Here is an 11,777-nt window from a genome sequence, read left to right on the forward strand (position 1 = left end):
TAGTGGTATTTATCATAAGGGTTATATGACTAAATAATCTTTTTGTTCTCCTCAAACATATTTTTGGATATTAATTATTACTGAAGAATATATTTGAAAACTTAATATCTTCTTAATTTTTTAATGTATACTCACTTTTTTCAACCAAATTAAATTAGAAGACAGTTAGTGCCCGTTTGGACATAAAATTTGATGGAAGATTTTTCCAAAGAAATTTCACTTTTTTTCGAAATCAACGCTTGTTCATAAAACTTCCAATTTTCACTTGAAGACGCATTTTGAAAATTGTAGAAAATTTAAAAAACTGCAAAAAACTGTTTTTTAAAATTTTCACTCAAATCACTCACAGAACTTCAAAAACAACCCAAACTGAAATTTATGTCCTAACACAACTCTAAATTTCAAATACTACTGGGGTGCAAGTTCCAGGAGTTCAAACAAGGAGAACCTTTTCTAAATCATTCAATTAATGATGAATGCTTTGATTTGGAATATAAGGTCAGTTAACACAATGCAAGCTTTCGAAAGGGTTATCACAACGGATAGACAAAATCAATTTGATTTTATGCCTAAGCAACAGATGAGGATTGTGGATCAGCATAGGAGAAGGCTTGGGGTTGAACAGGTTGTGGTTAATGTATCAAACAAAGTTTGGGTATTCATAGATCAAAATTATGATTTTGATATTCTTTTCAATATGGAGCAGCAGATCACATTAAGGATGACTGATACTGATGATCATAAGAAGTTTATAATCACCATGGTGTATGCTAAATGTGATGCAATTGAAAGAATTGAACTGTGGGACACGTTGTATTCATTGGCCAGTGATATGACCTTGCCATGGCTCGTGGGTGGAGATTTTAATGTGATTTGGGATGACGAAGAGAAATTTGGTGGTCTTCCTGTCCATATAAATGAGATTGATGATTTCAGGCATTGCACTAATACTTGCAACCTTTTTGATCTTGATTTCAAGGGAAGTATTTTCACATGGTGGAACGGGAGAGCTGAGGAAGATTGTATTTTCAAAAGACTGGACAGATGTTTAGGGAACATGGAGCTTCAACAGTTGTGGCCAGGTCTGGAGATCAATCATCTATCAAAGATTGGCTCGGATCACAGTCCTATGCATCTCACATATAATCCCAGCTCTACATGTATCAAGAAAACATTTAGATTCCTAAATTTCTGGATCAAACATGAGTCATTCTTGGATGTTGTTAAAGAAAACTGGCAGGCAGATTTTCATGCAAGTCCATTCATCTTATTTAATCATAAGATGTAAAAACTGAATAAAGCTTTATCTACATGGAGCAGGGCTACGTTTGGGGATATATTTCAATGGATAGCTAGCTTGGAGGAAGTGGTGAAGGTTCATGATACACAGTTTGAATTGAGTCCAACAGTACAAAATCGTGAAAGGCTCCATAAGGTGCAGGCTGATCTGAATCGAGTGTGGGCATTGGAGGAAGAATTTTGGAAACAAAAATCAAGAATGGCTTGGTTTAAAGATGAAGATAGAAATACCAAAATGTTTCATGATCATGTGAATGGCAAAAGAAGAAAACTACAGCTGAAAAGAATACAAGATAGACATGGCAATTGGTTAGAAAATCCAGCAGACATGGCAGAAGAAGCTGTACATTTTTTCCAGCAGTAGTTTCATGAATCCAGTGTGCCTACTGATGTTAGGATACTGGAACTTGTTCCCTTAATGCTGAATTATATGCAGAACTGTGAGCTAACGAGGTTGCCAACAATAGAGGAAGTAAAGAAGGCAGTGTTTTGTTTGAATGGGGACAGTGCAGGTGGGCCTGATGGCTTCAATGGGAATTTTTTCCATGCTTGTTGGGAAATCATTGGGGAAGACATTCATGAAATGGTGAAGGCTTTCTTCTGTGGACAAGAGCTCCTAAATTTGTGACTCACACAAATTTAGTTCTATTACCTAAGAAGAAAAATGTTCAGACCTTTTCTGATCTAAGGCCAATTAGTTTGAGCAATTTCACAAATAAAATCATCTCGAGGGTCATTCATGAGAGGTTAGTAGATATTCTTCCTATGGTTATTTCTGATGAACAACCAGGTTTTGTAAAAGGCAGAAGTATGGTTAAGAATGTGTTGCTCACTCAAGAAATAATCACTGATATTAGATTAAGAACAAAGGCAGGCCCTAATGTAGTTCTTAAGTTGGACATGATGAAGGCTTATGATAGATTATCTTGGCTGTTTCTCACAAAGGTTTTGAGGAAGATGGGATTCTCTGAAAGGTTCATTGGTTTGATATTTGGGATTGTATCTAACAATTGATACTCAGTTCTTGTTAATGGGCAACTACATGGTTTCTTTAAATCAACTAGAGGGGTGAAGCAAGGTGACCCTTTGTCACCTACATTGTTTATACTAGCGGCAGAGGCAATGTCATGGGGACTAAATGCTTTGCATCAGAATCTATAATTTTGTGGTTTTGGATTGCCTAAGTGGAGCCCTAAGATCAACCATCTTGCATATGCAGATGATGCATTTATATTCTCATCCTCAGATGCCACTTCTTTGAGTTTGATTATGGAGGTTCTAAATGCTTATGAAGCAGCATCTGGACAACTGATTAATAAGTCCAAATCTGCAGTATATGTCCACCATTCTACAAGTGATGAAGTTGTGAGGAAGATTGAAGGAATAACTGGAATAGGGAGACAGGAGTTTCCATTCATATACCTTGGTTGCCCTATATTCTACACAAGGAGAAAATGGATTTTTATGAAGGTTTGATTTCAAAAGTGCTGGATAAAATTCAAGCTTGGAAAGGGAAGCTATTATCAATTGGAGGAAGAGAAGTACTGATCAGCTGTGTTCTTCAAAGCATGCCTATTCACCTGCTTTCTGCAGTGAATCCACCTGCCTATGTGATCAACAAGCTACATAAGCTATTTGCAAGATTCTACTGGAGCAATTCTGTTGATGGGAGAGCTATAGGCATCATGGGATACTTTATGTTTACCTAAAGATGAAGGAGGAGTGGGATTTCGATCATTACATGACATGTCCAAGGCTCTTTTCTGCAAATTATGGTGGAACTTCAGGACCAAGCCATCAATGTGGATCTCTTTTATGTGCCAAAAATATTGCAAAAAGATGAATGCAATTGTTGTACCTTGGAGGGGTGGATCACACGTTTGGAGGAAGATGTTGGAATGTAGGGATCTAGTAGAGCATCAGATTTACTGGAAGCTAAAAATGGGATCTTCCCTTTTTTGGTTTGATAATTGGACAAGACTGGGAGCCCTTTACTTTGTAACACCCCCGGAGTTTTTAGTCGATGAAACAATTCAGAATGTGAATGATGTGGTTGTGGAAGGACAGTGGGAAGAGGATAAAATTAGAGAAATCCTACCAGAAGACCTAGCTCTACACATTTTGGATAGCATACCAGCTCCTTCAATGTATGATGAACTGGACAAGCCTATTTGGTGTTTGGGAACAACATGCCAATCATAGTAAAGTCAGCCTGGGAATATTTAAGGAGGAGGAAAGATCCAGCTATTACATTTTCCAATATGTGGATTAAAGGTCTGCCTTTCAAGATATCCTTTTTTTTATGTGGAAGTTGCGGAAAGGTAAACTTCCACCTGATGATATACTAAGAAGAATGGGATACTTTATGCCATCAAAATATTGGTGTTGTGTTATGCCAAAGGAAGAAACATTGAGCCATGTTTTTTATAGATCATTCACAGCTTCAAAAGTCTAGTATTATTTCTTTTCACATGCTGGAATGTCTTTGGAAGGGCTAAGTCTACATCAAGCCATTGTGAAATGCTGGTCAGTTAAAGTGATTCCTAGACTCAAACCTATATTTCAAGCATTGCCTTGTATAATCGTGTGGGAGTTATGGAAAAGGAGAAACAATAACAAGCATGGTGAGGCAGTGTCAACCAATCGAGTGGTGTTTCAAGTCTGCACAACTATACAGTCTCTTATTAAGGTAAGGAAGTCAGGAATTGTTCGAGTACCATACAGGTGGCCTGATATACTTAGAATGATGGAGAGCTACACACCCAAACTGAAGATAAACAAGGTTTTGTGGGAATTCCCTATGCCAGGCTGGATAAAAATTAATATTGATGGGGCCTCGAGGGGTAATCCAAGTAGGATTTCAACAGGTTTGTGCTTGAGGAATGAGGAAGGGGATCTGATCTATGCATGTGGAAAAGAAATTCAAGAAGGGACAAACACACAAGTAGAAGCTATGGCAATATTGGAGGCACTGAAGCATTGTATTGCTAATGCGATGTCTAATATATGGCTACAAACTGATTCTATGATGCTCAAGAATGTGATTGTAGGGGAGTGGAAACCACCTTGGGTTGTGGAGGAGGAAGTGAAAGAGATAAGACAGATGTTTATGAGATGCAATGGCAGAATATCACATATATATAGAGAGGGAAACAAATTAGCGGATCATTTGGCAAATTATGCTCTTGATCAAGGGTTCATAGAATGCCACTCTTTCCATCATCTTGATATATAAGGTAGGAGTCTAGTTAATGGTGACAAATTATAATGTCCATTCCTAAGAGTAAAGGTGTTGAGGCAGTAGGATGGGAGGAGAAGAAAAGGGCAGAAAGGTTGGTGATTGTAACGACCCGACCCGTCGTTACGGGAGTTACCGCCCCGTTTTCCCCGTTTTATGCTTCTATATGTTTCATTATATGTGTTTGGAGAATTTGAAGTAATTCGGTTAGAGTTCGGTTAGAAATGAGACAATAAGTCTCTTTATGGGAAGGTTAGTTTGGAAAAGTCAACCGAATGTTGACTTATGAGTTAGAAGGCTCGAAATGGAATTCTGATGATTCGACTAGTTTCGGGGGATGATTTGTGACTTAGGAGCGCAATCGGAATTGAATTTGGAGTTCCGATGTGGAATTAGGCTTGAATTGGCTAAGGTTGGATTTTGGTGAATTCCGGATGGTAGGTGAGATATTGATCCGAGGGTCGGAATGGAATTCCGAGAGTTGCAGTAGCTCCATTAGGTTATTTTGGATATGCGTGCAAAGTTTCAGATCATTCGGAGGTGTTTAGGTCGGGTTTTAGATCAAATGCAAGTTTCGGAAGTTTTAGTTTAACTTAGGATTGAATCTGTGGTAATTCGATGATTTTGATGTTAACGATAGTGTTTTGATGATTGGAACAAGTTTGAATAAGGTCTTGGGGTGTGTTGGTGCTATTGGTTGAGGTCCCGGGGGCCTCAGAGTGATTTCGGGTGGTTAAACGGAGAATCTTGATGTTTGTTGCAGGTCTGGTGCACCTGGCTTCTGGTATTTCCGCATCTGCAGAAAAGGAGCCGCAGAAGCGGTTCAACAGATGCGGCTAAGAGATCGCATAAGCGGTCCATGAGGGACCGGGGTAATTCCGCAAAAGCAGACGGGGTATCGCTTCAGCGTGTCCGCATAGGCGAAAACGAGGCCGCAGAATCGGAATGGTGAGATCCGCAGAAGCGGATGGCTGGCGCAAAAGCGGAAGGCCAAGGATTTAATGAAAAACCGCATAAGCGGTCATATGGCCGCAGAAGTGGTCCCGCATAAGCGGTTACGGGACCGCAGAAACGAAAATTGCTGAAGGGTTTTAATGAATCAGTGTTCGCGAATTTCAGAAGATAAGAAAACATTTTTACTCCGCCAAGAGAGCTTTTTTGAGCAATTTGAAGAGGGTTTTCAACGGGTATTGATTTGAGGTAAGTCTCTTGACTAGAAAATACCATTTTATGGAAGAATCAACACTCAAATTCATGAAAGTGGGTAGAAATTGTGAAGAACTAGGGCTTGGTTTTTGAAAACGAATTTTTAGGATTTGAAAGTCCATTTGAGCTCCGATTTTGGTAAACATTATATGCACGGACTCGTGGCGAGACGAGGAATCCGTTGGTGTGATTTTCGGGATTTGTCAAGAAGTGGGCCCGGGGCTCGGGTTTTACCAACTTCGTGAATTTTTATACTTTTCGAGTATTTTTTATTGGGTCATGTTTCTTTAACCCATATTTATGTATTCACTGTGATTTTGACTAGATTCGACGCGCGAGGAGGTCGATACAAAGGGAAAAGGCATTGCGGACCAGTCTACGGCCGGTTAGAGGTGAGTAGTTGGTGTATATGATGGCCTGAGGGTTTGAAACCCCGGCTTATCACATTGTGACGCTATTGTAGGGCGTGACTCGCACCCCATGGCAGGTGCGGGATTAGTTATGACTGGGGGTTGAGACTTAGTCCATCCCGAACAAGAATGTTTCTATATTGGCGACTGATACGCACCCTGTATTGAATATATCTGGGCTTATTGCCGTGTTTGGGGCCTTGTGCCGATCTGTAGCATCCTTAGAGGATGAATGTCATTGTGATAGCATGCTTTGTATAATCATTGATCTCAGTCCTGTGTTTAATCACTGTTATGAAATGCTAAGTCACTTTTCCTGAAGTTAAATATCTAAAGTATATTCTTCTTAATAAATTGGAAATTGGGAAATTAATTGAATCTGTTACGTGACTCATATGCATATTATGGACTGAGTACGGATCGGGCTGCACGCCGCAGCGAATGGTATGATTATATTGCGCTTGGGCTGAAGGAGCCCCTCCGGAGTCTGTACACACCCCAGTGAGCGTCGTCGACATTAAATGGATCGAGCTACGCGCCGTAGCGGTCATGTGCATTGCATTGCATCCTTACATTATACTTGACTAATATATTTGAAGTTGTTCTGCTATTGGTTCGTAGTTAAGTGTTGGACTGTTAGTTTTAGCTTTACTTTGTGGCATTTCGTGGATTTCTTATCTTCAGACATTTTATATGCTTATTACTCACTGAGTTGGTAGTACTCACCCCCTACTCCCTGCACCTTGTGTGCAGATTCAGGTACTTCGGGAGCTGAGTTGAGCTAGCCGCTAGTTTCCAGAGTTCTAGGAGTGGTCGAGGTAGCTGCTATGACGTCCGCAGGACCCGACTCCTCCCTTATCCCTTTATTGATTCCGTACTTTAGAACATACTTATTTTGAGGATTCTTGACTCTGTATTGGTTAGAGGCTGTAGACTCATGACCCCAGGTCTTTGGGAGTTATAGTTTATGTCAGTATTTCGTATTGTATTAATTGAGTATTTCAACTATGAGTATTAATATTTGATTTTAAGTATCTGATTAATTGGTTTTGAGCTTTGTGCTCGGGTTGAGGGAGTAAATGGTCGGGCTTGCCTAGCATTAGTGTTGGGCGCCATCACGACCGGGTTTGGGGTCGTGACAGTGATGCAGCTGGAAATAATGCAGGATCAATATCTTCAAATCCTTAGGGAGGAGATGATGTTGATCAATCTTTTTACTAACCTAGTGTTCTTTTTTGCAGGAATCGATATTGTACTCATGCCTTGTCACTTATTACGACTTCTATAGGTGGTATTAGTACTATGTACTCATTCCCTAGAAGAAGGAAAGGTGACATGCACAAGCATGAGGAAGCATTACTGGAAATCCATAGATGCTGTCATTATCAAATACTTGATTTGGCACTTAATTCTGGGAATACTAGAGGCAAATATGTACAAATCCTCAGTGCTGTTTCATAATCTAGCACATGAGGTATCAAACTAGGCAAGTGCATCAGCAACATACAAAGGAACAACACACGACATTACTGTCAAAAGTGACAGTCTCACATATGTTCACAGTGCTCACATTGCTGTAGACCAGGGCCATAGATGGAGGTTTTCAGGTTACAATTTGAATCTATCTACACATACAGGGAGTCAGGAAAAAGGTATACAACAGAGGAATCAATGGAAGCAGATAGAGAATATGGAGGCAGCTAGAAAATGTAATCCTAATGAGTGTGCACTGGGTAGCTCATGGGTAAGGCAGCAAATTTTTGATATTTTGGGAGCTGTAATCAAGTTCAAGCGGAGGAAACTACTACACACAGCTAGTAAGATATACAAGGAGCACAATAGGAAAGTCAGAAAACAACATCACTCAAGGATTTCACGTGAAAAGACTGGGACAAAAGGCATGATCAACATTGTAACATGGAGCTGGGCAATGACTGAAGCAGACACATATATCTGGAGATCTCATGGTACAAATAATGGAGAGGAATGCAAAAATTCTGGGATCAAACATGGGTATACAAACTTCAGGTCAATGGTAAAACAAAGGCAACATCATTTCAAAGGCAATTACAATGGCTATTCGTGCAAATATGAGCTTAGTCGGCTAGTTAGTAGACATTCAAATAATAGATTTCATGTGCTATCATGGTTGAGTGTATCTCTCAACCTTGATAATAGGTCATATGTAGTTTTCAATTATTATTTCTTTCATTGTCTAGGATACTATCATGACATTGTTTTTCTTAATTTTCTATATAAATAAAAACTAGCACTAGGCATTGCCTAGTGGATTACCAAAAAAAAAAAAATCAAATACCATTTTTACCATTTTCTCGAATTTAAAAATTCTTATGTCCAAAACGCCTACTTAAGAAGGACCACAGGAGAAGTTGTATTGAGAAAAATCAAGTTAATATATTGATTTAATTATGTGATGATATGTCCTGACACGTGGATCAGTAAAAGAATGACAGTTGGCGAAGGATAGCTGAAGGGACATGAGCTTTAACAGGCACGGACAAAGACTCAAGAAAACCAGAAGGAATGGGTACTCGGACCTCTTCGTAATTTGAAGAAGCATCGGAGGAATGAACCTAGATAGCAAAAAAGTATAGATACGTAATATCTGTAATTAATGAGCATCAATGACGGGAAACATTATAGAATCTTCACGAAACAGTTATGATTGCCAATTATACCGTTACACTAAATGTCATTAATTGCCCATAATGACTCTACTATGGGAGGAAAGAAACGTATTACTTAGAAATAACTATAAAAGGAGAGGAATAAACATTTGTAAGGACACAGAATATTATTGTAATACACTAATTTACTTTGCTTTCTTTGACCTATCCAGCTATCGTCTGAGTCAGTTATTCTTATATATATTTTTATTTGATTATCAGTAACCCGAGTTCTTCTAATAGTAAGCTATGACTGAATTTCCTATTTTCTGGTTAATCAAATTTGTTTCGTTGCCTGGTATTTGATAATCTATTATTTTCTAAGTTGACTTTTTGTCAAATCAATCATGTCAAATGTCAATGACAACAATCAAGGAGACCATCAACACCAGGAGAATCAGCAAGGCGCTGGAATCCCAATCCTTCCCCACAAAATTCTCCTCGATAATCTCGAGACGGAACTCCTGATGGATCTTAGTAAAATGAAAATGATCAGTTTGAAAATGATGAGGCTATTAACGAAGCTTTGAAAAATTTAATCGCTCAACAGGTCAGCAATGCTCTTGAGGCCTTCGCTAACCAGCTGCAAATTGTGCCGCCAACATCAACTCCGAACAACAACACCTTAGAAAATCCTCGCTCAGGACTCATTAACTCGGGCAGTGGAGGAACTCCTAGCGAATCTCGTGATGGAGGGTTTGGTAACGCAATCAATTCTGATTTACAAAATTTTGTACTAACTTTGCAGAAACAGCTCAAGGAATAGAGCGGCCACATAGAGCAAATACCTGGAGGGCCGCCTGTAATCAAGGGAATAAATATGGACAAATACTCACAACAACCATGGAAGCCAAGTTCTGCTCCTCTACCAATTTCGAAGAAATTCAAGATGCCCGATATTTCGATATGTTGGAACAACTGATCCAAGGGATCACGTAACTGCATTCACAACCGGTGTAAAACGCAACGACTTGACCAAGCAAGAAATTGAATCAGTATTGATCAAAATATTCGGAGAAACACTCACTAAGGGAGCATTAACATGGTATTCTCTTTTACACGAAAATTCTATAGATTCTTTTGCTGAACTTGCAAATTCATTCATTAAAGCACACTCGGGAGCTCAAAAAGTTGAGAAAAGAATGGAGGACATTTTCAAAATAAAGCAAGGAGATACGGAGCTACCCAGGGAATTCGTAGACAGGTTCCAGCGTGAAAGGATGATGCTGCCACGTGTACCAGATAACTGGGCAGCTATGGCGTTTGCCAGCAATCTAAATGAAAAAGGTTCCGAATCCACGAGGAGACTTATGGAAATTTTACGATAATTTCCAGCTACAACTTGGAATGATGTTTATAACAGATATAGCACGAAGCTGCGGATAGAAGAAGATACCATCATTCAATCTTGAATGGATGAAAAGGTAAGTTCAAGGCGAGATGAAACTGAAAAAGGTCCGGTAAAGACAGGTACGAGCCTTCATGGGACCATCAGGAAGAGACTCACGTTCAAAATAGGAAAACCCAAGGTACGATCATAGATAAAGAGATAGGGAGTCAGGTTCATCATCAAGGTTCGGAAAATAACGAAACACGCGAGATGATGATGACAGAAGCTCGAAGGCAAAGATCGGCAGTTATAGTTTTAATGTTAGCATATCCTAATTGGTGGTTGGCTTAAGGAGCATGGGCGACAAGGTACGCTAGCCAAAAGAAATGAGATCAAACACGAACAGGCCAAATCCTAATTATTGGTGCGAGTTTCACCACGATCACGGTCACAAAACGGCGGATTGTAGATTGCTGCAAGGTGAAGTAGAACATTGATTGAATCAAGGATACTTAACTGAATTATTTAGTGAAAAAGGAAAGCAGACATATATGAAAAATAGATAGGAGCCTCCAAAACCCCCTTCTCCAAAAAGGACGGTTAATGTCATAAGTGGAGGAGAAGAGATCAATGGCGTAACTGCAGTGAGGAAGGTGTCAAAAATAACAGTTACACACGGGAAGCGAGTTCAACAGGTTTTGGAAGAAGATAATATTACATTTGATGATGCAGACACAGATGGCGTGCTAACCACATAATGATGCACTGGTAATATCTTTACTTGTACATGATATTAATGTGAAACGAGTTTTAATTAATCCAGGTAGTTCCGTGAATATCATTCTGTTAAGAGTGGTAAATGAGATGCAAGATGATAAGTTGATACCCAAGGCTCATACATTGTTCGATTTTGACAACTCGAGCGTTGTAACAAAAGGTAACACTCACCACATTCGCTGAAGGAGTAGTCAAAGACACTAAATTTCAAGTGGTAGAAATGGATATGGCTTATAACATGATTCTTCGTAGACCATGGATTCATGAGATGGAAGTTGTTCCATCGGCTTTGCATCAAGTTATTAAATTCCCTTCACGATGGGGAATACGGCAAATCCGTGGTGACCAGCAAGCGTCGAGGAGCATGAATTCCGTGGCAGATTCAAGCGCAAAAAGCAAAGAGAAATAGCAATCACAGAATCCAGTTGAGGATGTTGCAACACAAGCCTCAACTAAGCACGGGCGAACAAATGTAGACTCGAGGCCTGATACCACCCAAGAACCGGAGGAAAATGAAAACATCAAAACAACAATTGAGGAATTGGAAGCTGTAGTACTATTTGCACCCTGGCCTGAAAGGAATGTCTACATCGGGACCTACCTAAGACAAGAAATGAAAGGTAAGTTGACTGAATTTTTAAAAACTAACGTAGATTGTTTTGCTTGGTCCGATTCTGATATGATAGATATACCTCCGGAAGTGATGACCCACAAATTAAACGAAGATCCATCATACTCGCCTGTCAAACAATAGAAAAAAAAAGCAAGAATCTTTCAAAAATCAGGTGATTCAGGATGAGGTGCAAAACTTTTAAAAATTGGGTCCATCC

At 39.4% G+C, this 11,777-nt stretch overlaps 2 protein-coding genes across 2 annotated transcripts; both read left to right on the top strand.

Annotated features, from left to right (window-relative positions):
- Nucleotides 1-511: 511 nt before the first annotated feature.
- LOC109221159 lies at nucleotides 512-1,927 on the top strand. The gene is made up of 3 exons (XM_019385623.1): nucleotides 512-1,236; nucleotides 1,321-1,642; nucleotides 1,736-1,927. Exons 1-3 carry the CDS (start codon nucleotides 512-514, stop codon nucleotides 1,925-1,927), a joined length of 1,239 nt encoding a protein of 412 aa, XP_019241168.1.
- A 137-nt stretch (nucleotides 1,928-2,064) lies between these two features.
- LOC109221160 lies at nucleotides 2,065-3,501 on the top strand. Its single transcript, XM_019385624.1, has 3 exons — nucleotides 2,065-2,298; nucleotides 2,485-2,769; nucleotides 2,980-3,501. The coding sequence occupies exons 1-3, from the start codon at nucleotides 2,065-2,067 to the stop codon at nucleotides 3,499-3,501; spliced, it is 1,041 nt and encodes a 346-aa protein (XP_019241169.1).
- Nucleotides 3,502-11,777: the final 8,276 nt, after the last annotated feature.

Source organism: Nicotiana attenuata, unplaced genomic scaffold, assembly GCF_001879085.1.
Source record: "Nicotiana attenuata strain UT unplaced genomic scaffold, NIATTr2, whole genome shotgun sequence".
In the NCBI taxonomy this organism is placed as follows: domain Eukaryota; kingdom Viridiplantae; phylum Streptophyta; class Magnoliopsida; order Solanales; family Solanaceae; genus Nicotiana; species Nicotiana attenuata.

What these genes read in the sequence shown, in the direction of transcription:
- LOC109221159 (XM_019385623.1), top strand. Translation starts at nt 512, where the DNA reads ATGCAAGCTTTCGAAAGGGTTATCACAACGGATAGACAAAATCAATTT. An exon ending in GATGTTGTTAAAGAAAACTG is followed by an intron (nt 1,237 to 1,320) that starts GCAGGCAGATTT and finishes TACATGGAGCAG; the next exon opens with GGCTACGTTTGGGGATATAT. An exon ending in CAGACATGGCAGAAGAAGCT is followed by an intron (nt 1,643 to 1,735) that starts GTACATTTTTTC and finishes AATTATATGCAG; the next exon opens with AACTGTGAGCTAACGAGGTT.
- LOC109221160 (XM_019385624.1), top strand. Translation starts at nt 2,065, where the DNA reads ATGGTTATTTCTGATGAACAACCAGGTTTTGTAAAAGGCAGAAGTATG. An exon ending in TTGGTTTGATATTTGGGATT is followed by an intron (nt 2,299 to 2,484) that starts GTATCTAACAAT and finishes GGATTGCCTAAG; the next exon opens with TGGAGCCCTAAGATCAACCA. An exon ending in GAAAATGGATTTTTATGAAG is followed by an intron (nt 2,770 to 2,979) that starts GTTTGATTTCAA and finishes GGAGAGCTATAG; the next exon opens with GCATCATGGGATACTTTATG.